Raw genomic sequence first — 27,584 nt, 5'->3', positions numbered from 1 at the left:
ACCCAGCTGATACAAACATATTCCATTCTCTCCCAGGTAAGGAGAAGCAGTGTGGTAAGCTTCTGGCTGCTGCCTGAATCAGCTGGTTAATAAAAAAGAAAGTTGACCTCTAGCAAAATCTGTGCTAGATGTTGACAATGGCCTGGGAGATGGGTTTTTGCTTACTTCATTTGGTATAACCACCCCAGAAGCTGAATTGATTATTTCATGCACAGAAACCCTGATTTTTCTTGATAGAAGTCATAAATTAGATATCAAGAAAGGTGCACAAGAGATACAGTATTACAACAGTGAACTGCCCTTATTCTCTGACCTGTAACACACAGCTTGGTGCACCAAACCCTTATTTTGGATTCCTCAATGCTTTTCCACAACAATCTTGCCTTTTTGCTGTCTCTGCAGTCAAAATTACCAATTAGCTTCATTGCACCTGGCTCTTTAAGTTGTCCTGCAACTTTTCCCCCATTGTATATTAACATATTCCCTTTGGAAGTTACTGTTGACTTTGAGTGCATTGTTCACTGCCTAAATACATTTAGTTTCTCCTGCTATTTAGGATAAGCAAAGTAATTAATCAGAGGACAGACATTTATCCTAAATTGTGTAGTAAAATATACCAAGACATTGACATTTTGAGGTGTACTGAGGACATTCTTGTCACCAATCCCAGGTACCATCTCAAATCTCTCAACCTCAATATTTAAATGAAGTCCAATCCAACTTAACAAAACCATGACTGAGACAGTGTATTTACTGATTCTTTCCAATCCATTATTAACTGCAGTGAATAGGCTATAATGAGTGTTTTCACATTTTATTCAGAAACAACATTAGTTCAATGCTCCAGAAAACCATACCCACATGGCTTCATCAGTTGGTGCTGGGATCATTTGAAAGTGTTGTTTTGGTTGAGGTTTGAGCAATGCTGTCTTTCAGGAAGGGTTTGTAAATCTTGCGAATCCGAGTAATCTCCTTCTCAGGTGGATCCTGCCACTGGTACCAGCTGTACCAAGGTCCCTCCTGCTTGGGTGGGGATGGGGTCTTTCCCACTGCCCCATGTGAGCCAGCGTAATCATTCAGATTGATCTCAATGTATGGGACTTGGAATCCAAGCAAACCTGCAACAAGGTGCGAAACAGAATTAGCAGCAGGACATGGGTATGTATGTCAGGGGCCAGTCCTGAATGGACAAGTTTTATAACACCATTCAGGAACTGTGCTTTAAATACTAAAATGTTTTAGGTTACCCTTTACAAGTACGAAATGAGCCACAGCACTTGGTCTGTAACCCCTAAAGTAAAAAGGATTCAACTCATGAAGTCACCAAGTGGCCATTAGCACAGTTGTCAGCTGGTTGGCCAGGAACGAGGCTATCAACCATCAGCCAGTATAGCAATCAGGCCTCCTTGTGGTGCAGTGGTAGTGTCCCGAAAACATCACCTCCAATGCTAAAACGTGTGGTGCTGGAAAAGCACAGCAGGTCAGGCAGCAAAAGCCCTTCATTATGTTTCAACTGTGATCTCCAGTTCCTCACTTCCTCCTCATTACCTCCAATGCCAACAAATTGCATACAAAAAAAAAGGATCTTAAATATCTCAAGATATAAAATGTCCTGACACTACACCATGAGAGATTGAGAAACCTCGATTATCCAAAGGACACGAGCGGAGGAGTATTGCATTCAGTTAATCAAATTCTGGATAATACAGTTTAGCCCAGCATTGGGACCTCGCAATCTTACTGGATAATCAATATTCCTCTATTAGAAAAGAAGTGGAGGTTGACAGACTGGTGAATTCCGGAGCCTAGGACTCGAATAGTCATATGTGCTGCTACTGCTGGATGAACAATTACATTTGAAAGAAAAATTAGGGACATCGACAGTTTGGAGGGAGGTGTGTAGGACTAGAGATGGATAGAAACAAAAAAGTTGTCAGAGGTAGGAATGTGCATCATTGATGAGAAAACAACCGCTGACATCGAGAACAATTTAATGAGAATTTGTTGCATCATTCTTCAACAATCTTTGGCGGAGGATTTAAATTGAATGACTGTCCTATAGGTGAAACGAATAGCCCGCATCCTAATACATCTCTAAATTCCAAGGGGTTAAATGGAGGGATTTGGTTTATCAGAAACAGGTTTCAATCCAGACAATTAACAATGTAGGTGGATCAGGATTTCTCTGTAACCCTCAACTTATTATATTCCAAATCGCCGAGATCACCTACCATGATCCTTAGCATCTTGTATTGCTTTGGTCAACTTCTTGTATTGTTTCATACAAACACCTAGGATCAAATGAGATGATGTTATCACTCTGAAACAGAATGAAACTAGATAGGTGAAAAGGAAACATTCGGCTAAGATGATGAGATTTTATAATAGGCAGAGGGCAGAAAAGCTAAATGATTACTTTGTGTCATGTTTTCACTGAGGAAGATCCAAACAATTTCCCAGAATTTGATATCCATGTGGCTAGAGGCAATGAGGTGTTGAGAAAATCAGTAATGGAAAAATGATTATACTGGAAAAATTAATGAGAATAAAAGTTGATAAAACCCCTGGACTGTAGACTCGGGTCCTAAGTGTTGAAGGAGGTGGCTAGAATGATCTCTGTGGATTGGAAGATTGTAAAATATCACCCCACTATTTAAGGAGCAAGTAAAAGAAAATGGGCAATGACCAACCTGGGAGCTTTACATTAGCAGTAGGGATATGCTAAAATCTATTATAAGAGGATATAATAAGTAGATATTTGGATGATATTAATCTGACTGGCTATAGTCAGCATGGATTTGTGAATGTGAAACTGTTGGATGAACTTGGAAGCTTTTTAAAGTTGTTACTAACAAAATTGATGGAGTCCAATAGAGGTAGTACATTTAGACTTTCGGAAAACTTTATCAAAAGGAAACTGGTTAGAAAAGTCAAAGTACATGGGATGAAATTAATATTCTGAATTCAATGATTTGCTAACAGTAGGAATAAATGTTAGCAAGTTTTGAGAAGATTTGTAGCTCAGGTTGAGGTTCTGGATGTAGATTTGCTTGCTGAGCTGGAAGGTTCATTTTCAGACATTTCGTCACCATACGAGGTAACTTCATCTGGAGGCTCACTGAAAATGTTACCGAGTATGGTGACGAAATGTCTGAAAATGATCCTTCCAGCTCAGCGAGCAAACCTACATCCAGTAGGAATAAATAAGCCATTCTCAGGTTTGCAGGCTGCAACTTGTGGGGTATCACAATGATCAGTACTTGGGTCCTAGCTGTTCACAATAGATCTCAATCATCCAAATTTGTGGGTGCTATAAAGCTAAATAGGAACATTGCAAGAAAGATTTAAAACAGTTTCAGAAGGTTTTCATGAATAATCAAGAACACAGCAAGTGAAATATAATGTGGAACCAAGGTATCCTTGTAGATAAATTACCAAAGGATAACATACAAGTGCAGCAAGCCAATGGAAGGTTAGCCTTTATTATAAGAGGGTTTTGAGTGAAGTCTCTTCGGCATCTGAAGTACTGTATATAGTTTTGATCTTGTTAGCTGAGAAAAGACATTACGGCTACATTGGGAGTGAAAAGGTTCATCAGACTGGCTCCCAAAAGCTAGGGTTGTCCTAAGTAAACTGGATTTATGCAAGAGTTTTCAAGTATGACAGTAGTGATCTCATCGAAACCTACAGAATATTTAAAGTGATCCACCTTAACTACACAATCACTGGCTGTGGAGTCTATGCCTCCAAGGACACAAAGATAACAGGAGGGTGCTAGTGAGGTCTGAGGTGAGGAGAGATTCTCTTACATGCGACTTATGCACCTGTGGAATCTCCAACCCAGGGGACTGTGGTAATTTAGGCTGTGGGTATGTTTAAAGATAGAGATTTCTATTAACCAGTGCCTTGGACCATTACAGGAATGGGTGGGTAAAAGGCATTGAAGCATTTGCAGTCACATCTATATGCAATAGTGGGACAGGCTCAACAGTCTAAATGGCTTATTCCTGTTCCTATTTTCCAAAAAGGACAGTACCTGAATAGTGCCCCAGCTCATCCCAAAGGGAGAAATGATAGTGACTGATCTCAGTTAGAAACTACTCCCAATCCATTGCTAAGATCATTAAAAAGCAACCTCTGGCAAGTGACCTTATGGTCTGTTGGGTTCACCCATAAGCTGGATATCTTAACTGAACAGCAAATAGGCTCCATTTGCTGTCTATTTCATAGGAAAACTCTGTTCAAATTTCTGTCTTGAAAGTAACAAAAAAAGCGATAAATTGGATTCTTACCAGTTCTGGTTGGATGATACATGGTACCAGAGTGAGGACAAATGAACTGTTCCAACAGCTTCACATTCTGTAGGAAATGAAACCCAGAGACTCAATGAGCACTGTATGATCTAGACAAGCTGAGCTCTGCCTTGCCATAGTATTGTCAATAAATCCTGAATAACATGGAATATACAGAACAGCAACAGGCCGCTCAGTCCACCAAAGAGCACTGGTGCTGAGATGTCACCCATCAGCTGGTGCTTAGGCTAATTCCACCCATCAGCAAATCTCCTTATTCCCTTTTTTTCTCTCATTCCTAGTGGAGGCATTTACATAATTCAGGTCAACCACTTTTTGTTGTAGCAAATTCCATGTTCTAGTCATCTCCTAAGTTTAGAAATTTCTAATTTTTCCTCTTTGACTTATCAGTAGCATTCTTGCATTGGATTCTCCCACAATTAGGAATATACTTTCCATATAAACTTGATCCAACATGTAAAACCTCCACCATGTCATTTCCCAGTCTCCTCTTAGCCAGAGAAACAGGTTCAACTTGTTAATTCTCTGAATAGCTCTAATCACCAATAACTTACATTTATATATTGTAACAGTCAACTTTTTTTTGTTTTGGGATTATAAGCTGAAATAAAATTGGATTGCTATATAACAAATAACTTCAAATGCAAAACTGTCCTGATAAGTGCTGCACATTCTTGAGCTGTTCAGCACAACGTTGCTTTTCAAAGGAGTGAATGAGAGAATTCAAGACTGAGTGGAACAAAAGCTTTTGTGTTGAGTAAATTCGGCCTGGGTGGTTGGCTGCAGACAGAGAAACATTCAGAGCCTGCAAACAGGAATAATCCATCTCTCCCACTCTGGGAAAATGACAGAAAATCAAGAATGCATTTTGACAAGACCAGTATAGCTGAAAAAGCATTGAATCAAAGAACAACCAGTCAGAAAACAGACCACACGTGTCATCTGCTAAAACTCAAAAATGATTGAGATAAAATAACTAATGGTCTGGACTTCTGATCTTTGGAATTTTATTCGCCCTTTGATATTCTTTTTCACCTGTAGTGTTAGCTCATTTGTTTTGAATGTGTGTGTGCATGCATGCATGCGTATTTGCTGTATTTGGAGGAGTCTAAGCTGCACAGTTGCAGATTAGAAATCCTTCCTTCTTCGCAATTTGCAGAAATTAATTGTGTTTAAAATAAATTATTTTTCGTTAATGACAAAATTAAGTGTGAATTGTACTAAATAGCAATAGTACTAAATTTATAGATTTTTGGGATTTCCTGTGGATCATCAGCATACTTTTCACAGTGAAGCTGTGACATCAGCATATTTCTCAGAAGTTCAATAACATGGAAATTATCAGGACAGATGACTAAAAGCTCAATCAAAGAGTTAGGTTTTAAGAAAAGACCTAAAACGTAGACGGTTTCAAGTATTCAGGGACTGAATTCCAGAGTGTGAAACCAATGCAATTGAAGGCACAGTCCCTAATAAAACTGAGTTAACTGTGCCTAAGAAGTCAGCATTGAAGGAAGAGAGATCTCAAAAGGTTGAAGGTAATTGCAGATATAGGGAACTGAGAGGCTTGGAAGGACATGAACCCTTGGATGAGAATTTTACGTGATGCAGAGAGTGAAATATTTTTGAATTGTTCTCAAGGAGTCAACAACACTGGCAAAGCCAGCATTTATTGCCCAGCCTTGAGCAGATGATAAAGAGAAACATTCCGTCTTTCAATAAATGCAAGGAAATGCATTTTGATAAGATGAACATCGGCAGGTCTTCCACAGATAATGGTAAGGCCCCGGAGGAGAGATCTAAGGGGTTTAGGTACATAGTTCCTGGAAAGTGGAGTCACAGGTAGACACAGGGTGGTTAAGGCAGAGTTTGGCACACTTGCCTTCAATGATCAGAATACTGAGTATAGGAGTTGGGATGTCATGTTACATCTACACAGACAGTGGCAAGGTCACTTTTGCAGTACTTTGTATGGTTTTGATTGCCCTGCTATAGGAAAGATATTATTAAATTGGAAAAAGTGCAGAAAAGATTTACAGTGATGATGTCGGGAGTGAAGAATTTGAATTATAAGGAAAGGCTTGGTAAGCTGGGACCTTATTTTCTCCCCTGGAATAGAGTTGGTTGAGGTTTATAAAATCATAAATGGCACCGATAAGGTGATTAGCAAAGGTCTTTTCTCGAGGGTGGGGGAGTTCAAAATTGAAAGGCGTAACCTTAAGGTATAGGTGAAAGATTTAAAAGGGACCTGAGGGGTTTTCACTCAGAAGTGGTAGATGCAGGTATAGTTACATTTAAAAAAAAACACTTGGACGGGTCCATAATAGGAAAGGGTTAGAAGGATATGGCCCAAACGCAGACAAAAGACAAGTTGGACCGAAGGGTCCATTTCTGTGCTGTGCAATTCGATGCATAAAGAAGCTTGCAAACTTTACTTGGTCTACTGATCCATTCTAAAAGCCCATCAAATCTAGCCTAGCAAGTCCTTACAGGGAAGTGTGTAAAAGGAATTCTAAATACAAACTTGCAAGAGTCACCCATATTGCAAGAATCAATAAAAATACACAGGCGTCTGTCCAAAATGGAAGCACTCACCCTGTGATCAACCTGAATCTTCGGATCTCGACATATGGGGCAAGGATTGCCACTGATCTTGTCCCCTCTCTGCAGAAGAAGAAAAGTAATTTAATTAAAATGGTCCAATTTTAAAATGCAGTGGGGAGAGGGGAAACAGACCCGGCAATTTACATGCATAAATCTTTTCAGACAAAAGGTTGCAACATCAGAGGTACAGAATTACACAGACTCTAGAATGCAGAAACATGCTACACTGACATGAAGACAAAACGTTCTCAATGAGGGAAAAGTGAACTAAAAACTGAGAGTGCTGAAAGAACTCGGCAGGTGAACAGCTTCTGGAGATACAGAATTAATGTTTCAGGCTACAATTAACCTGTTTAATATTTTAAGCATTTTCTGTTTTGACTCCAGATATAGGGAATGAGCATTTACACTTCATATATACTTCCTCCCACCTCCTGTCCATCTAACCCCAAGTTGCAAAAGGCTGTTAAAATGTCACATGGTATTCTTGGTTTTAATAATAAAGTAACAGATTACCAAAGCTTGGAGAATATAACTCATCCTTTCATACAATACCCTTTCATCGCGTAGCATTTCTGGACACCACACTTTTGATAGGATGCAGAGGAGAAACTGAAACAGTACCAAGTATAGCGGACCTCAGTGCACACATTGTTGGGGGGTGAGGAGGGGAAGCAGCAGCTGAGTTTCTCAAGGAAGATGAAAGTGGAATTTACAGGAACATGCCCAAAATCATGGGAGTCTCTGACAGTGAATCAGAATGGCTAAAAAAAAGACAAAAAGAACCACAGGCTAGAGGCAGAGGAGGCTGCTGCTTTTTTAAAACTACAGTAAAATCTTTCAGACACCAAATTAACAATATTTTTCAAAAGAAGAGGAACTAGATAAATAGGGTAAAAAATGAGGTCTGCAGATGCTGGAGATCAGAGCTGAAAATGTGTTGCTGGTTAAAGCACAGCAGGTTAGGCAGCATCCAAGGAATAGGAAATTCGACGTTTCGGGCATAAGCCTGATAAATGGCTTATGCCCGAAACGTCAAATTTCCTATTCCTTGGATGCTGCCGAACTAGATAAATAATCAAAATGAGAGAAATTTGCATGTCTAAAATCTTCATTCCAACCCAAAAAATTTTTTTGTATTTTTATTTCAGGCCCCCATTCCCTCTAGTTACATCGTGCCTAATCTGTACCACAATATCAGCTTTGTCTCCACATACTTCAAAACTCTTAAAAACATACTAATTTCTGTCTCAAATACTTAAGTTGACTCCATTGCCTTTCATGCCATTGGTTCCCAACTTACATTCCACTTTTACATCAAAAGGAGCGGTCTAATTTCATTTCTGAAGCACAGTTTGAATTTTAAGGTTAAGCTCCTGAATTCTTGACCTGCCCACTAGTGAGATCAGCCTCTCTGTACTTAATCTATTTAATCCCTCTATTCAATTGAAACACCTCAAGCAAATCATTCTTCCATTTTCCAAATTCAAGAGAGTACAACAACTTACATTTATAAAACAATGTTAAGTAATAAAGCATCTAAAAGATGCTTCACAGGACTGTCTACAAAGCAATATAGAAGACACCAAGCCCCACAGTGAGGAGATATTAACGGCAGGTGGGCAAAGACTTGGTGAAGGAGGTAAACTTAACCAACATCTTGAAGGGACAAAACAAAATGAAGAGGTATTCCATAACTTTAGGCTGAGGTAGCTGAAGGCTCACCCCTTTTTAGCTATGAGATTCAGACATGCTCAAGGTCGGTATCAGGAGAGCTATGGTTTCTCTGAGGGGATGCCCAGTGGGAGGAGATTACAGTTTGTATGGAGTAAAGTCAGGGATCAATCTGAAAACAACGCAAACCTAAAAATCAGAACATTATTTCAAGGGGAGCCAGTATAGGATGGTGAGTGGAATGGGCCTTAATAGAACGAAGGATTTAGACAGCAGACTTCTGGACAATCAATCCTGGAGTTCAATGCTAGCACTCATTAGACAGGAGTCATTTTGCTCAACCTGTGCTGAAACCCCTAAGGGCAGCACATCCTTTCCAAGGTCTGATGCACCAAAACTGTTCACAGCACTCAAGACAGGTGCAATAGTTAGAATAAAATAAACTGACTAAACCTAAAGCTAAACAGCGTTACTAGAAGCACACTGAACATACGATGCAGGTTTTCCGGGTCTTCTGAGGTGGGATGCCACCTTTGTGGTTCCTCCGATAGTCAGCCCAGACTGGCTGTTTTCCATAACGCTCAATGTATTCTGCAATGTAACACAGAAAGAGATGGAGGGAAAATTAATGCCGAGGGACCGCATCCTTGAAACACTAACTTTCAGTAAAAGAATTTCGATTTCTGGATTTGCCATTAAAAAGCCTCTGACATCGACTGCCTGACACATCTATCCTCAGAGCACAGCCAATCAAAGTGAGTGGAGGTCCCTGGCACCGGAATGAATGAGTATTAACAGTCAGTCAAACTCCGCCCCCCCCCACTAACATAGATCCTGCACTAACTAACAAAAGGGGCAAAAATAAATGAAACTTGTGTCCTGGAGCATCACCTTAGAGAGTTCAGGACTATTCTGCAAGATTGGAGACACCTCATTAGTTCTGGATCTGTAAAAGCTTAATGATGAGATAAATCAGGTCACTTATAGGGTTTATAAAGGTTGATGGAGAAGTAAATCTCAGCTCTGACCTCTGTTGTGCAACATCTTTTTTATGAAACTCTGTTGGTGTTTCGGGGAGGGGGCGGGTTTATAAAGTAACAACCCCAGCCCATCCACCCCCCCCCCCCAAAATCCCTGGGTGGGATTTTGGCTCTGCAGGAAGGCTGCACTGTATGAGGCAAGCATGAACCAGCTGAATAATTACCCCCATCTCGTACTGGAGAAGGGGGAATGACTGAATCTGACTCACTGTCTCACTTAATCCCAGAGGGGAAGAAAGGACAGTGTCTGACTTCCTTCCTCAACCAATCCCTCATTTACGTTTAACACTATTACACCTGATAGAGACCCACCAGACTAACAGGAAGAAGAATTAAAGTTTAAGTGGCCAGAACCACTGAATCTCATTAATGCTCAAATGTTCAACCAATGATCAGTCAGCAATAAAATGGTTGCATTCTGACTTATTTTAGAAGGCTCTGGTTAATGTCAAAGTGGCAACCTAGCTTCTTCTTAGAGTAAATGACACCCCAGTAAAAGACAGGGTGAGGCATATCCAGTTTTCTCAGTAACTGAGTAACAATTTCATCATTGTCAAATTCCAAAATTTGCAACTGCTCTCTGCCCACACTCATACATTAAGACAGCCTTCATATTGTGCTTAAATATCACATGTCATTCTGGTCAGAGTGATCAGCACAGCCTGGTTTAGTTTGCAAGAGATACCCACCGTCTGAACAAATGGCTGCAAATCATTCTGCATCACTGAGCAGCTTTTGTTTGTTCACAGTGGTGGAGCCAGTATGGAGCATGACTTGTTATTTAAATATGCAGCAAATACCTTCACTCTGCAGATATTCCCACGGGCGCTCCTTATAGCGAGAGATGAGGTCGAACGTAGTCTGGTCTGATCCTGTACTGAAAGGCTGTTGAACTGGTTGCAACACTCTCTGATGTGGAATTGCATTCTGCAGGTGAGGAAGAACAAAATGGTGAAACTAAGTCACTGCACACAAAATCCTATCCTTGCCACCACTCCCAGCTCTTTGTTCACAGCTTCTTGCATTGTCTCAATGGTGCTGGTTAGAAGCTTAATAGACAGTAAATCATCATCAACAATGATTCTTTACAGTCTTCCAACCAAAAATTATTACAAATTATTTTAGATCACATCCATCTCTTTATTCTTCCTCACGCAGCCGTTGCTGGCAGTGGTCCCGTACTTACAATATGCAGCTCCTTCAGAACCATCTTTTGATTCCAGACTTTGCTCTTTACCTCTCCCTTTTACAATATCATCCCTTTCGTTATTTATTCAATCCTGTACTCCACTCTTTCTCCACCTCGGACAGACTTCAATATTTTTGATATATACAGTGTCAGTTCTGACAACAGTTAAAAATCAGAGATGTTAGTTCTGTACGTCTCTATTGACATTGTCTGACAAACTGACAGAATCTCCTGCATTTTCTGGCTGAATCTAAATTTAAAGATTCTTTGAGCAACTTTATGAACAACGATTTTGCCTTGCATTCAAACATGGCTGTATCTGCACACGAGCTTTTTATCTTTCACAATTATCACATCTCCTGTCCTCTAGCCAATCCATTTTTACACTTTATTTTCTTTACTCTTCCTTTGCTGTCAGTCTCAACTGTTATGACAGAGATAGACAGCAAAATCAAACCAGCCTTGCTACAGGACAATATTCCAAAAGGAATATTGGGAAGGAATTTCCTGGGAAAGAACCAAGGGATCAGTTAAAGTGTGTTTGCTTTAATGCAAGGAGTATCAGGAATAAAAGTGATGAGCTTAGAGCATGGATCAGTACCTGGTGCTATGATGTTGTGGCCATAACAGAGACGTGGGTTTCTCAGGGGCAGGAATGGTTGCTGGATGTTCCAGGGTTTAGAACATTTAAAAAGAATAGGGAGGGGGTAAAAAAGAGGAGGGGGTGTAGCACTGCTAATCAGAGAGGGTATCACAGCTACAGAAGTTACCATAGTCGAGGAGGGTCTGTCTACTGAGTCAGTATGGGTGGAAATTAGGAACAGTAAGGGAGCAGTCACCTCATTAGGGGTTTACTACAGGCCCCCCAACAGCAGCAGGGAGATTGAAGAAAGCATAGGTCAGCAGAGTTTGGAAAAGTGTGAATGTAGTAGGGTTGTTATAATGGGTGACTTTAACTTTCCCAATATTGATTGGAACCTCCTACGAGCAGATAGTTTGGAAGGAGCTGGTTTTGTAAGGTGTGGTCAGGAGGGTTTCCTAACTCAGTACGTTGACAGGCCGACGAGGGGAGAGGCCATTTTGGATTGGGTGCTCAGTAATGAGCCGGGGCAGGTGTCAGATCTTGCGATGAGAGAGCATTTTGGTGATAGTGACCACAACTGCCTCACATTCTACATAGCTATGGAGAAGGAGAGAAGCAGGCACAATGGGAGGATATTTAATTGGGGAAAAGGAAACTGTGATGCTATCCGACGTTAGTTGGGAAGCATGGACTGGGAGCAATTGTTCCATGGAAAGGGCACTATAGACATGTGGAGACTGTTTAAGGAACAGTTGTTGCAAGTGATGCATAAATGTGTTCCTCTGAGACAGGCAAGAATGGGGAAGATAAAGGAACCTTGGATGACGAGAGCGGAGGAGCTTCTTGTCAATAGAAAGAAGGCAGTTTACTTAAGGTGGAGGAAGCAAGGGTCTTGCTCAGCTCTAGAGGATTACAGGCAAGCAAGGAAGGAGCTCAAAAATGGTCTAAAGAGAGCCAGCAGGGGGCACGAGAAATGCTTAGCAGGAAGGATTAGAGAGAACACAAAGGCATTTTACACGTATGTGAGGAATAAGAGACTGATCAAAGAAAGAGTAGGGCCGATCAGGGACAGCACAGGGAACTTGTATATAGAGTCTGAGGAGGTAGGGGGAAGCCCTAAATGAGGTTTTTGCTTCTGTCTTTACTAAAGAAAAGGACCTTGTAGTGAATGAAACCATTGAGGAGCAGGTAAGCATACTGGAATTGATAGAGATTGAGGAAGCTGATATGCTGAAACTTTTGACAAACATTAAGATTGACAAGTCGCCAGGCTTGGACCAGATTTGTCCTCGGCTGCTTTGGGAAGCAAGAAATGTGATTGCTTCGCCACTTGCGAAGATCTTTGCATCCTCGCTCTCCACCAGAGTTGTACCTGAGGACTAGAGGGAAGCAAATGTAATTCCTCTCTTCAAGAAAGGAAATAGGGAAATCCCCAGCAATTACACACCAGTAAGTCTCACGTATGTCGTCTGCAAGGTGTTAGAAAGGATTCTGAGGGATAGGATTTATGACCATCTGGAAGAGCATGGTTGATTAAATGCAGTCAGCACGGCTTTGTGAGGGGCAGGTCATGCCTCACAAATCTTATTGAGTTCTTTGAGGATATTACTAGACAAGTTGATGAGGGTCGAGCGGTGGATGTTGTGTATATGGACTTCAGCAAGCATTTGATAAGGCTCCCCATGGTAGACTTGTTCAGAAGGTCAGGAGGAATGGGATACAGGGAAATTTAACTGTCTGGATACAGAATTGGCTGGTCGACAGAAGACAGCGAGTGGTAGTGGAAGGAAAGTATTCTGCCTGGAAGTCAGTGGTGAGTGATGTTCCACAGGGCTCTGTTCCTGGGCCTCTACTCTTTGTAAATTTTATTAATGACTTGGATGAGGAGATTGAACGATGGGTTAGCAAGTTTACGGACGACACAAAGGTTGGAGGTGTTGTTGACAGTATAGGGGACTGTTGTAGGCTGCAGCGTGACATTGACAGGATGCAGAGATGGGCTGAGAGGTGGCAGATGGAGTTCAACCTGAATAAATGCGAAGTGATGCATTTTGGAAGGTCGAACTTGAAAGTTGAGTACCAGATTAAAGACAGGATTCTTGGAAGTGTGGAGGAACAGCGGGATCTTGGTGTGCAGGTACATAGATCCCTTAAAATTGCCACCCAAGTGGACAGGGTTGTTAAGAAAGCATATGGTGTTTTGGCTTTCATTAAAAGGGGGATTGAGTTTAAGAGCCTTGAGATCTTGTTGCAGCTCTATAAAACTTTGGCTAGACCGCACTTGGAATATTGTGTTCAGTTCTGGTCGCCCTATTATCGGAAATATGTGGATGCTTTGGAAAGGGTTCAAAGGAAGTTTACCAGGATGCTGCCTGGAATGGAGGCTTATCTTACGAAGAGAGGTTGATTGAGCTCATACATTTTTCATTGGAAAAAAGAAGGAAGAGAGGGGACCTAACTGAGGTGTACAAGATAATGAGAGGCATAGATAGAGTTGATAGCCAGAGACTTTTTCCCCAAGTCAGAAATTGTTAACACGAGGGCTCATAGTTTTAAGCTGTTTGGTGGAAAGTATAGAGGGGATGTCAGAGGCGGGTTCTTTACGCAGAGAGTTGAGAGAGCATGGACTGCATTGCCAGCAGCAGTTGTGGAAGTGAGGTCATTGGGGATATTTAAGAGATTACTGGACATGCATATGATCACAGAAATGTGAGGGTTCGTACATTAGATTTACCTTACATGAGGATCAATGGTCGGCACAACATTGTGGGCTGAAGGGCCTGTTCTGTGCTGTACTGTTCTATGTTCTATGATACTTTTGGAATATTGCACGCAGTTCTGGTCTCCCTGCTATAAGGAGGATGTTGTGAAACTTGAAAGGGTTCAGAAAAGATTTACAAGGATGTTGCCAGGGTTGGAGGATTTGAGCTGCAGGGAGCTGAATAGACTGAGGCAGTTTTCCCTGAAGCATTGGAGGCTGAGGGGTGACCTTATAGAGGTTTATAAAATCATGAGGGGCGTGGATAGGGTAAACAGACAAAGCCTTTTCCCTGGGGTGGGTGGAGTCCCGAATTAGACACAATAGGTTTATATTGAGAGGGGAAAGATTTACAAGGGACTTAAGGGGCGACTTTTTCCACACAAAGAGTGGTGTATGTATGGAATGAGCTGCCACAGGAAGTGGTGGAGGTTAGTACAATTGCAACATTTAAAAGTCATCTGGTTGGGTATATGAATAGGAAGGGGTTTGAAGGATACGGGCCAAGTGCTGGCATATTAGACTAGATTAAGTTAGGATATGGGGTTGTCATGGACTAATTGGACCAAAGGGTCTGTTTCCATGCTGTTCACCTCTATGACTCTATCCATATATTTACAATACATTAAAATTAAAATACTCAATGACCTTCAAAATTGACCCCAATGGTTCCTAAACAGACTTGGTGAATATCTGATACTAGACACTAGTTTAAGTTCAACAAAAGATTTCACAATTTATTAATAATACAGCAGTTTTAGCAGAGAAAAAAAAGTTAAGCAATAAACTAATCTAATTAGTGTCAATGATTTAAACTCATATTTATTTAATTCTAACCCTCGCTCACCAAAGAATTTAGGGATAAATCATAAGGAAAAAGTAACTGACCAGTAAACAATCTCTCTGATCTCTAATATTACCAGCAAATGTAGCTTGCTTGGTTTCTGACTACATTGATGCATGCAAATATATTCCAAGGAATAGCCACTTAATTCCTATAAATTTTATTCTCTGAACTTTTAATAAATTGATAATGGCGGGGGGGGGGGAACACCAGGGAATAATCAAACCTTTGTCCTGTAGCTTTCACAGGCATAATCTGTCCGATCCAAAACCAATACAAAGTTTAAACTCTCCATGCCAGACTGGATATCCTGTCCCCCCCTCTCGGTCCCAGTTGACCTGTAATATCTGAAAGGACATGAATAGGAAAGGTTTGAAGGGATATGGGCCAAACACAGGCAGATGCATCTAGTTTAGTTTGGGAACATGTTCTGCATAGACTAATTAGACTGAAGGAGAAAGTGAGGACTGCAGATGCTGGGGATCAGAGCTTAAAAATGTGTTGCTGGAAAAGCGCAGCAGGTCAGGCAGCATCAAAGGAGAAGGAGAATCGACGTTTCAGACATAAGCCCTTGGGTCTGTTTCTGTGCTATGAGACTCTATGACAAGACCTCTCCAGAGTCTACAGCGCCCTTTTAACAAGGGCCAACCTACAACTAACTTGCAGGCCTGGCCTGGACCACTCTATTCAACGCTGCCTGACCGGCTGTGTTTTTCCAACACCACACTCTTCGACTCTGGCCTCAAAAACCAGTTTGTTTACTTTCCATTTCTACAAAGGAAACAAGCTGCAGTTCAATCCGAAGACCACCTTCTGCTCTCAGTTCACAGATCCAAACTAAAAATGATTAAACATAAAATAATGAAAAACTAGTGAGGATTTCAACACAAGTTGCTTGACGATAACCTCAAGGTTCTGGTGAAGGGTTACTTAGCTCCCACATTCAAAGACACTTCTCAACCTGCCACCTTGCATTTTTTTTAAAGTTTTGAAGCGACGTGTATTTTACTAGTACCAGATATCTTAGAAATTCCTTAAAGCACTTTAGTTCACAATCTCATTTAATTCACAATCTGTCCTTGTCTACCCATGTCGATAACATAGCTACTTCCTCAGGAGGCTAAGGAAATTCAGCATGTCCGTAAAGACTCTGAGCAATTTTTACTGATGCACCATTCTACTTGCTATCACAGCTGCTCTTCCCAAGACCACAAGAAACTACAGAGTCATGAACTCCATCATGTAAACCAGCCTTCCATCTACTAACTCGGGAAAGCAGCCAACATCATCAAAGACCCCTACCACCCCAGTTATACTCTCTTCCACAGTCTTCCATTAGGCAGAAGATAAAGGGTTTGCTTGTATACACATACGAATAGATTCAAGGACAACTTTTTCCCCACTGTTATTAAGACTTCTGAATTGACCATTCAAATTTTTAATTAAATGTTGATCTCACTCTTTGTGCACCTTATCTGCAGCTGTAACATTGTATTCTTTGTTCTGTTTTATTAGCCTCGTGCACTTTATATGGTATGATCGACCTGGACTGGAGGCAAAACAAAACTTGTCACCATGCATAGGTACATGTGATAACAATAAATCAGAATTTCTGTTCAAAAAAGGAAAAAATGTCTCTCCAAACTGTTGATATAATGATTGGAGGATAGAAAGCAGCTCCAAGTTAGAACATAAGGCCTGTATGTGCTGTAATGTCCTTCGGCCCTTAATGTTGTGCTGACCTGTGGAACCAATCTGAAGCCTATCTATCCTTCACTATTCCATTATCATCCACACGTCTATCCAATGACCATTGAAGTGCCATGAAAGCTGGCGAGTCTACTACTGTTGCAGGCAGTGCATTCCATGCCCCTACTACTCTGAGTAAAGAAACTACCTCCAACATCTGTCCTATATTTATCACCCCTCAATTTAAAGCTATGTCCCCTCATTCTAGCCATCATCCGAGGAAAAAGGCTCTCACCCTATCTAACCCTCTGATTATCTTCTATGTCTCAATTAAGTCACCTCTCAACCTTCTTCTCTCTTACAAAAAACAGCCTCAAGTCCCTCAGCCTTTCCTCGTACCAGGCAACATCTTAGTAAATCTCCTCTGAACCCTTTCCTCAGCTCCCACAGCCTTCCTATAATGTGGTGACCAAAACTGTGCGCAATACTCCAAGTGCAGCCGCACCAGAGTTTAGTACAGCTGCAGCATGACCTTGTGGCTCTGAAACTCAATCCCTCTACCAACAAAAGCTAAAACACCATGTGCCTTCTGCACAACCCTATCAACCTGGGTAACTTTAAGGGATCTATGTATCATTTGCCACCTCTCAGCCCAGGTCTGCAGCTTATCCATGTCCCTCTGTAACCTACAACATCCTTCAGCACTATCCACAACTCCACCGACCTTAATGTCATCCACAAATTTACTAACCCATCCTTCTATACCCTCATCCATGTCATTTATAAAAATGACAAACAGCAGTGGCACCAAAACAGATCTTTGCAGTACACCACTAGTCACTAAACTCCAGGATAACATTTCCCATCAACCACCACTCTCTATCTTTTTCAGCTAGCCAACTTCTGATCCAAACCGCTAAGTCACCCTCAATCCCATGCAACAGCCTACCATGGGGAACCTTATCAAATGCCTCACTGAAATCCATATACTCACCACATCAACCGCTTACCCTCATCCACCTATTTGCTCACCTTCTCAAAGAGCTCAATAAGGTTAGTGAGGAATGACCTACCTTTCACAAAACCATGTTGACTATCCCTAATCAACTTATTCCTCTCTAGATGATTATAAAGCCTATCTCTTATAACCTTTTCCAACACTTTACCAATAACCGAATTAAGGCTCACTAGTCTATAATTACCAGGATTGCGTCTATTCACCTTCTTGAACAAGGGGACATTTGCTATGCTCCAGTCTTCTGGCACTATTCCTGTAGACAATGACTACATGAAGATCAAAGCCAAAGGCTCTGCAATCTCCTCCCTGGCTTCCCAGAGAATCCTAGGATAAATCCCATCTGGCCCAGTGGACTTTTCTATTTTCATATTTCCAGAATTGCTAACACCTCCTCCTTGTGAACCTTAATCCCGTCTAGTCTCGCAGCCTGTATCACAGTATTCTCCTCGACAACACTATCGCATTTCCAGTGTGAATACTGACGGAAAATATTCATTTAGCACATCCCCTACCTCCTTGGACTCCACGCACAACTTGCCACTACTATCCTTGCTTGGCCCTAATCTTTCTCTAGTCATTCTTTTAATCATGATATTCCTATAGAAATCTTTTGGGTTTCCTTGATCATATTTGTAAATGATTTCTCATATCCCCTCCTGACTCTTCTTAGCTCTTTAGGACTTTCCTGGCTAACTTGTAACTCTCAAACACACTAACTGAGCCTTCACATATCATCCTAACATAAACCTTCTTCTTCATCTTGACAAGAGATTCAACTTTTTTTTTAGTAAACCACAGATCGCTTGCTCGACCACTTCCTCCCTGCCGGACAGGTACATACTTATCAAGGACAGGCAGTGGCTATTCTTTGAATAAACTCAACATTTCAACGGTGCCCATTCCCTGCAGTTTCCTTCCCCATCCTAATCGCATCAAAATTACTTTTCCCCAGCAATAACTCTTACCCTGCTTTATATACTTACCCCTTTCCATTGATAAAGTAAACATAACCAAATTGTGGTCACTATCATCAAAGTGCTCACTTACCTCCAATTCTAACACCTGGCCAGGTTCATTACCCAGTACCAAATCCAATGTGGCCTCATCCCTTGATGGCTTGTCTACATACTGTGTCAGGAAATCATCCTGCACACATTGAACAAAAACATCTAAAGTACTCGAACTATAGTATACTTGTCAATATTTGGAAAGTTAAAAGTCCCCCATAACAACAACCCTGTTACTCTTGCTCCCATCCAGAATTATCTTTACTATCCTTTCCTCTACATCTCTGGAACTCTTCGGAGGCCTATAGAAAACTCCCAACAGGGTGACCTTTCCTTTCGTGTTTCTAACCTCAGCCCATACTACCTCAGTAGACGAGTCCTCAAACATCCTTTCTGCTACCACAATATTGTCCTGGGCAAACAATGCCACACATTCCCCTCTATTACCATCTTCTTTGTTCTTATTGAATCAGCTAAATATCTGAACCCACAACAACCATTCCTGACCCTGCTTTACCCATGTCTCCAAAATGACCACTATAATCGAAGTCCCAGTTTACCCACCTTATTCGGGATGCTCCTGGCATTGAAGTCAACACACTTCATATCACCTTCTTGCTTGCCGGTGAACTCTTGCAACCTTGAAACCTCATTTCTGACCTCACTAATCTCCACCTCCTGGACAGTGCAGCTACAATTAAGGTTCCCATCCCCCTCTTCTTGTACATGTGCCATTTTATAAAGAAAGCGGAGCTCTGGGACAGGAGGCCAGATCCTGCATTAAGATGGTAACCGGTTGCATCCCAACTGACTGAAGCTTGTCATTGAACATGTGGAAACCAGTTTTTAGTGGTGGTTCACACAATTCAGAAAAAGGACTCCTCATGCTCTTCACAATCTACACTGAGTAGAGAGATGAACATACTGTTGGTGATGTCTACAAATTTGAGATAACACAAGACCTGCATGAGTATATGACCCCGTTTAAAATATTCATTTCTGAGTAGTAGTGTTGATTGCTCATCCCTATTTTCCCTTGAGTAAGTGATGGAGATGTATCTTCACGAACCGCTACTGCCCATGTGTAGGTATGCTCACAATGCTATTAGGAAGGCAATTCCAGGGTTTTGATTCAGTCACCATGAAGTAAATGTGATTATAGTTCCAAGGGACGTACTGTAACCTGGAAAGGAACTTGCAGGTGATTATGTTCCCAAATATCTGCTGCCCCTGTCTTTCTGGTTACTGAGTCAGTTTGGAAGATGCTGTCGAAAAGAGTTGCTGTACTGCATTTCGTAGATGATGGGAAGTGAAAGAAGTGAACATTTGAGGTGGTAAATGGGTTGATCAAGTGGGTGTTATGGCTTGGACAGTGTCAGGTTTCTTGAGTGTTGTTGGAGCTGCATCCATCCAGCCTAGTAGTGAGTATTCTAATACAGTCCTGACTTGAGCTTTATAGATGGTGGTCAGGCAGTGAGTTACTCATTGCAGGATTGCCAGCCTCTAAGTTCCTCTTGTAGCCACACTGTTGACATGCTATCCAGTTTAGTTTCTATGGTAATCCCCAAGACATTGACAGTGTTGGGAAATGTATGTGGTGGAGGGACCAACAGAGAGAAGAGGGGGTTTAGTGCTAGTAATAGCAGTGAATGTCAATGTGAGAAAGTAACATTCTGTCCTATTGGAGATGGTCATTGCCTGACACTTATGCCATGAATGACACATGCCATAAGTAACCACAAAATGTATTACCCAGTTAAAGCACCAAGACAATCAATTCACCTGACTACCATTCTAAAAGTTAACAATTCACATCAGCTTTTGTCATTACAGAAAATAACTACCTACTGTAAATAAAATTTAACTTTAACAAATGGCAGAGAAGAATAAATAATTGCTTAACTACTACTACTATACAACTTAAACACCTAAATACACATAACGAAGCGATTGAGATGCTTTCTGTTTGCTTATTCCAGATGTCTTTGCTATTCTCCATTTGCAGATCTGTAACAAACTACAGCTGGACCAAATGAAGGGAGGTTGTCAGGCTGTTTTCTCAAACTCAAGAACTACTCTGAACAAATAACACAATGATCGCTCAGCTTTTGCATAGCTAGACAATGTGCATCACTTGATTTTTCCCAAGTTGCAAAACTCTCCTGGTATTTTACTATATAGCAATGCCATCTTCCATTCAGTTTTATAGTCCAAAATTTTTTAAAAACTGCTATCTTCCAAATGCCACATCTGGACCAGACTGTCCAGTTTTTGACCCTAGTGACACAAAGGAGGTTCACTAGAATAATCCCACACAGTCCAGCAGCCTTTGTGTATTATAATAGATAGGTCTGGCAGGGGGCTGGAGAGGAGAGAGAAGGGTGTACTTCAGGGCAATTTCACTGAAACACTGAATATGTTGGAAGGCACTAGAGAGTGTACGTGTGTGTTTGGGCAGAGTATTTAAGTTAAAAATTGTAGGGATCTTAACAGAGAGAGACATCAGCACATTGTCCTGGCTGTTCTCCGCATCAATAATACCAGTAATGAATTACCAGCTAACAACAACTTGCTGAAACAGAGAAGTCGGTGTGTTATTTGTTTCTCGTTGTCAGGAGAGATAAAAAGAGAAGTTGAGAATCTCCCTTATTGTCATTGTGATTTACTGAACCTGTTTAAATTAGTTTAGAAATTTCCCCATAGTTTCCTCACCCCTCAAATTGCCTAAACATTCCCCAGACGATTGTGTAACTGATGGGGTGAAAGTCCAGGGAATCTCCTCATTCAGTTGCACTGTGATTTGTTGGCCTATGCTCAACGAACCAAGTTAATCTTCTTTCATATTTGTGCACACAGAGACAGAGTTAGCAATTTCAAAATCCAGCCATTTTGCATATGGAACTACTCTGGAATAGATATGAGGAAAAGCTAGATAAGGCTCCGCTTGTATTCACTGGACTTCAGAAAATTAAGAGATTAAATATGACAGGGTCCTGAAAGTCTTGGCAAGGTGTGCGTGCAACAGCTACTTCCTCTTGTGGAAGCATCTGGACAGAGAGACCAGTGCTTCAATACAAGAGATCATCCATTTAAAACAACAACGGACAACAATGTGGTCTCTGCCAGTGACTCTCCAATGATTTCAACTTACCTACCTCAATTATTACAAGAAAAAAAGCTAGACAGGTTTAAAACAATAACTCTACAACCAACCAACTAGCTTCTCAACACCCCTCCTGTGATCTGCTGACTCCCTTTACACCCGGACTCTGACATCCTTGCCAGATTCCTGTTCCCACCACCCACTTCCTCCACTCCTGGATTCCATGGCTACTCTCTCCCATAAATCCTCAGATTTAGTAATCATGTGGAGATGCCGGTGTTGGACAGGGGTGGATAAAGTCTGAAATCACGCAACTACAGGTCATAGTCCAACAAGTTTATTTGAAACCACAAGCTTTTACCAGTGCCTCTTTGTCAGGTGAAGTGCCTCACCTCACAAAGGTGCATAGCTCTGAAAACTTCTGACTTCAAATAAACCTGCTGGACTATAAGCTGCTGTCATGTGACATCTGACTTAGATTTAGTAATGTATGGGATCAGTAAAATGTAGTAGTCAGAGAAAAAAAAAGCAGAAGACTAAATGGAAAATAATTTCTCCCTAAAGAGCTGGAATACAAACTCAGATACTTTTGTAACAGCTGGATTTGACAACTATCTGGGATACTATGCACAGTTTGGGGCACAGCTAATAGACACATAAATCTTTGACTCACTGGAATTTTAACAGAGCTCCAAAAAGTTAACAAAGAGTAGCCACACAATTATGAGATTGCATAAACCAGACTTGAGCAACATACAACTTTTAAGAGGTGATTCGAGTGAACTTTAAGAGTAGATGCTTTTTTTCACTGCCTGGCTGCTGCAGAGTTTAGGATACGACAGCATAATCTTTATCAGAGGTTATTCAGGAACTCTCATCCACATCAAGGAGTAGATGTCAACTCGAGTAATAATTCTAAATCTAGCTTCAATACATCATTTTGTAAATCCAAAGGGATGAGGGGACCTAAATCCAAAGTGAACAGGTACAGTTTGGATACGCAACAGTTACAGTACAGGAACTGGCCATTTGGCCGACTGGCCTACAGTCTGCACTGACTCTTCAAACAAGCACCATCACCTCACGTCAATCTCCTGCTTTTTCTCTCCAATAATAATAAACTTCAATCACAGTCTCACTATACAGTGGAACAGGTTTGAGGGGTTGAATAGTTTTTTGCTGTTTGTGTGGTCCTCTCCCAACACCATGAACTCATATTCAGCAATTTGTGATAATACAAATTCTGAAAGAAGCCATGTTCTGAAATGTGCCCACAATCAATTTGTCTGGATGATAGAAAGAGATCACGAGAAAGAGGGACCTTGTTGATAGTGAGAACACCGTGGACCAGGTTAATAGGCTTGAACAGATTGATATTTAGATTTGTAGATTACTTACAGCGTGGAAACAGGCCCTTCGGCCCAACAAGTCCACACCGACCCGCCGAAGCGCAACCCACCCATTCCCCTACATTTACCCAACACTACGGGTAATTTAGCATGGCCAATTCACCTAACCTGCACATCTTTGGACTGTGGGAGGAAACCGGAGCACCCAGAGGAAACCCACGCAGACACGGGGAAAATGTGCAACCTCCACACAGTCAGTCACCTGACGCGGGAATTGAACCCAGGTCTCTGGCGCTGTGAGGCAGCAGTGCTAACCACTGTGCCACCCACGACAAAAGTGAATGTGCTGGAAATTCTGGGAAGCATCAAGATAGCTAAGTCCTCAGGCTAGGTATATCCAAGGTTACCACAGGAAGCGAGGAATGAGATTGCTGGGTCACTATCCATGGGAGTAGTACCGGATGATTGAGGGAGGCAAATGTTGTTACTCTGTTCAAGAAAGGGAATAGGAAAATCCCCGGGAATTACAGACCAGTCAATCTTACGTCTGTGGTAAGCAAGGTACTAGAAAGGATTCTGAGAGGATTTATTGCTATCTGGAAAAACATAGTTTGATTAAAGATAGTCAGCATGGCTTTGTGTGGGGCAGGTCATGCCTCACAGGCCTTATTGAGTTCTTTGAGGATGTGATGAGACATGTTGACCAAGATCGAGCAGCGGATGTGGTGTATATGGATTTCAGGAAGGCATTTGATAAGGTTCTCCACAGTAAGCTCATTCAGAAAGTTAGGAGGTATAGCATACAGGGAAATTTAGCTGCCTGGATTCAGAATTGGCTGGCTGAAAGAAGAGAGTGAATGGTAGTCGTTGAAAAGTACTCTGCCTGGAGGTTGGTGACCAATGGTGTCCCATTGGAGATCAGTTCTTGGGCCTCTGCTTTTTGAACTTTTTATAAGTGACTTGGAATAAGTGGAATGATGGGTTAGTAAGTTTGCCGATGACACAAAGGTTGGTGGTGTTGTAGATAGGATTCAACAAGACATTGAAAGGATGTAGTGCCGACTGAGAAGTGGCAGATGGAGTTCAACTTGGATAAAGTTCAACTAGGGAAGTTTAAACAATCCTTGGACAAACACATGGACGATGATGGGATAGTGTAGGGGGATGAGCTGAGAATAATTCACAGGTCGGCACAACATCGAGGGTCAAAGGGACTGTCTTACGCTGTATTGTTCCACGTTCTAAACTCGAAGTTGATTCATTTTGGAAGGTCAAATGTGAATGCTGAATACAGGCAGGGTTAAAGTCTGGATTCTTGGTAGTGTGGAGGAACAGTAGGACCTCAGAGTCCACTTACATAGTTTCCTCAAAGTTGCCACCCACGTTGATAGGGTTGTTAAGAAGGCATACGGTGTTTTGGCTTTCATTAACAGAGGATTAAGTTTAATAGCCACAAGATTTTGCTACAGGTGTATTAAACCTTGGTTAGACCACACTTGGAATATTGTGTCCAGTTCTGGTCACTTCGTTATAGGAAGGATGTCGATGCTTTAGAGAGGGTACATAGGAGATTTAGCTGGATGCTGCCTGGATTGGAGGGCTTGTCTTATGAAGAGAGGTTGAGTGAGCTAAGGCTTTTCACACTGGAGAGAAGGAAGAAAGGGAGGTGACTTGACAGAGGTGTATGAAGTAAGGAGAGGCATAGGTGGAGTAGGTAGCCAGAGACTTTTCCTCAAGGCAGAAATGGCTGTCATGAGGTGTCATAATTTTAAGGTGATTGGAGAAAAGTAAAGAGATGTCAGAGATAGCTTTTTTTTATGCAGAGAGTAGTGGGTGTGTGGAATGCACTGCCAGCTTGGCAGTAGATGCAAAGACACTAGGGACATTTCAGCCACTAGATTAGAGTGGTGCTGGAAAAGCACAACAGGTCAGGCAGTATCCGAGGAGCAGAAAAATCGACATTTCAGGCAAAAGCTCTCTGCCTTCATTCCTGATTAAGGGCTTTTGCCCAAAACATTGATTTTCCTGCTGCTCAGATGCTGCCTGACCTGCTGTGCTTTTCCAGCACCACTCTAATCTAGAGTCCGATTTCCAGCAACTGCAGTACTCACTTTTGCCACATTTAAGCGTCTACTGGACAAGCACATGGACAGCAGTGAATTGAGGGGTGTGTAGGTTAGGTTGATCTTAAATTAAGATAAATGCTCGGCACAACATCATGGGCCGTTCAGTACTATTCTATATCTCCGATAGACAACATCAGTAAGTTATTACATGGAGCTTTCACTTATCAGTAGCGCACTCAGCCAGTCAAAAAAGGGTTTAAATCCCATATAAATTCAAGCACGTAATTGGTATGTTCATATAGTACTTGAAATGCAACACCCTTAGAACTGCCATCTCTCAGATTTGGCTCTTGTACTCTCTCAGGTCCCCGTTGTAACATTCAAAGAGCAAGAAAAGCTTTCCCTGCTGTCATAGGGTCGCAGAAATCTATAGCACAGAAAAAGGTCCTTTGGTCCCGCTGAGAAAGTACTTCAACTTTGGAAAGCCAAATTAGAGCAGGACGTATGCAGTTAATGGTAAGATTCTGGGGAGTGGTGCAGAATGAAAAGACATTGGCATGCAAGTTTATATTCCTTGAAAGGATTCAGAAAAGATTTATAAGCCAGCGTTAGAGGGTTTTAACTATAGGGAGAATAATTTGGAGGAATGCCAGAGGAAACAGCACAGAAGCGCTTCACAGGAGGCTCCCAAGCACTGAGGATGTCACCTAGAAAGGGGTCAAAACGTTTGCAACAAAAACTACCAGCTTGGCGAACAGAACCACAACAACGAGCGCCCGAGCTACAAATCTTCTCCCAAACTGTGAATAATTTGGGGCTATTTTCCCTGGAGCATCAGGGCCTGAGAGGTGACTTTATAGAGGTTTATGATATCATGAAGGGCATGGAAAGGGTAAATAGTCAAGTTCTTTTCCCCAGGGTGGAGGAGTCCAAAACTATAGGGCACATGTTGAAAGTGGGCGGGGAAAGACATAAAGTGACCTACAGGGCAACCTTTTCAAAACGAGAGTATTAATTGAGCTGCCAGAGGAAGTGGTGAAGGCTGATGCAATTACAATATTTAAGAGGCATCTGGATGGGTATATGAATAGAAGGAGTTTAGAGGGATATGGGTCAAGATTAGAGTGGTGCTGGAAAAGCACAGCAGGTCAAGTAGCATTCAAGGAGGAGGAAAAATCGATGTTTCCAGGAAAATGCCCTTCATTCTTTTTGCCCGAAACATTGATTTTCCTGTTCCTCGGATGCTGCCTGACCTACTGTGCTTTTCCAGCACCACTCTAATCTCCAGTATTTGCAATACCCACTTCTGCAGCAGAGGGACATGGGCCAAATGCTGACAAATGGGACTAGATTTTCAGTATGCAGGACGTCAGCATGGAAGAATTAAACTGAAGCTGTCTGTTTAGGTGACTCTGATGAGTCCAAGGCTATTTTGAAGAGCCTAGAGCCTCGCTTCACCTGCCCCACCACAAAAGGGATCCACTGCTGCGTTTGAAATTGGGAGGGTCAACCTTTCTCTGAGAGATGATAAACTGATTCCAGTCAAACTTATCTGTAAAAGGGGTGGGGTGGGGGGTAAAGGTACACCCTCTATTTAACAATCAGCATTAAGTTCTTCACAAGGTGTAATCAATAACAGGTGTAAAAGCAGAGTGCCCCTCCCTCCTTCCTGAGGAGGCTGCACACAAAGTCTTACCAACAGAGCCCTGTGGACCACTGCCACTGTCCTGAGCTGGGACCTCACTTGGCTCACTAGCGCCGCCATCTTGTTGGGCCACGAAGGTGAAAGGTCAGCTCCCGGTCCTGGCTGCTTTCTTCCCCACCTCGAGCCGACCCCCCCGACCCCTCCTCCTCACAAATTAAAAACTAAAACCAACCGTTTTTTTTTCACCCCCTCCCCAAAACAAAAACGGCCGATCGTTCAAAAAACAAAAGAACGTCCTTTTAAACCCAACGGACCGCGCGCGCGGGGGGGGGGCGCGCGAAACCTGCACGAGCTCCGATACGACGTCATCACGTTCCAAAAAAAAGGCAAAGCGCCGTCCACGGGGGAAGAATTCTTTTAAAGTCTCTTTTTATGTTGTTGTTGGAAACTCTCGCCTTCTTTATTTTTTATTTTAACCTCCCGCCTTTTTCAGGCTTTCGCTTTAAGGTCGGCGGGGTTTTAAATTTGGTCTTTGGGTAGGAGCAACGCACGTCACGTGGCATGCGTTTTCGCCACCGCCGCCCTGGTATTTTTTTGTGTTTTTAATCACAGTTTTGAAATTCGATGTCACTTTTTTTTTATTAAAAAAAAAGAAAAGCCCGACGCTGGTAAACTGAGGGTAGGGGGATGGGAGACAATGTT

At 41.9% G+C, this 27,584-nt stretch overlaps 1 protein-coding gene across 1 annotated transcript; it reads right to left on the bottom strand.

The window, feature by feature from the left end:
• Nucleotides 1–798: 798 nt before the first annotated feature.
• mrps18b (mitochondrial ribosomal protein S18B) lies at nucleotides 799–27,317 on the bottom strand. Its single transcript, XM_060850863.1, has 7 exons — nucleotides 26,934–27,317; nucleotides 10,432–10,558; nucleotides 9,085–9,182; nucleotides 6,909–6,977; nucleotides 4,293–4,359; nucleotides 2,232–2,291; nucleotides 799–1,118 (listed from the first exon to the last, which is right to left on the bottom strand). The coding sequence occupies exons 1-7, from the start codon at nucleotides 27,000–27,002 to the stop codon at nucleotides 871–873; spliced, it is 738 nt and encodes a 245-aa protein (XP_060706846.1). The 5' UTR covers nucleotides 27,003–27,317; the 3' UTR covers nucleotides 799–870.
• Nucleotides 27,318–27,584: the final 267 nt, after the last annotated feature.

This window comes from Hemiscyllium ocellatum, chromosome 35 (assembly GCF_020745735.1).
Source record: "Hemiscyllium ocellatum isolate sHemOce1 chromosome 35, sHemOce1.pat.X.cur, whole genome shotgun sequence".
In the NCBI taxonomy this organism is placed as follows: Eukaryota; Metazoa; Chordata; class Chondrichthyes; order Orectolobiformes; family Hemiscylliidae; genus Hemiscyllium; species Hemiscyllium ocellatum.
Note: the sequence above shows the minus strand (reverse complement) of the source record. Positions and strands in the feature narration are given on the sequence as shown.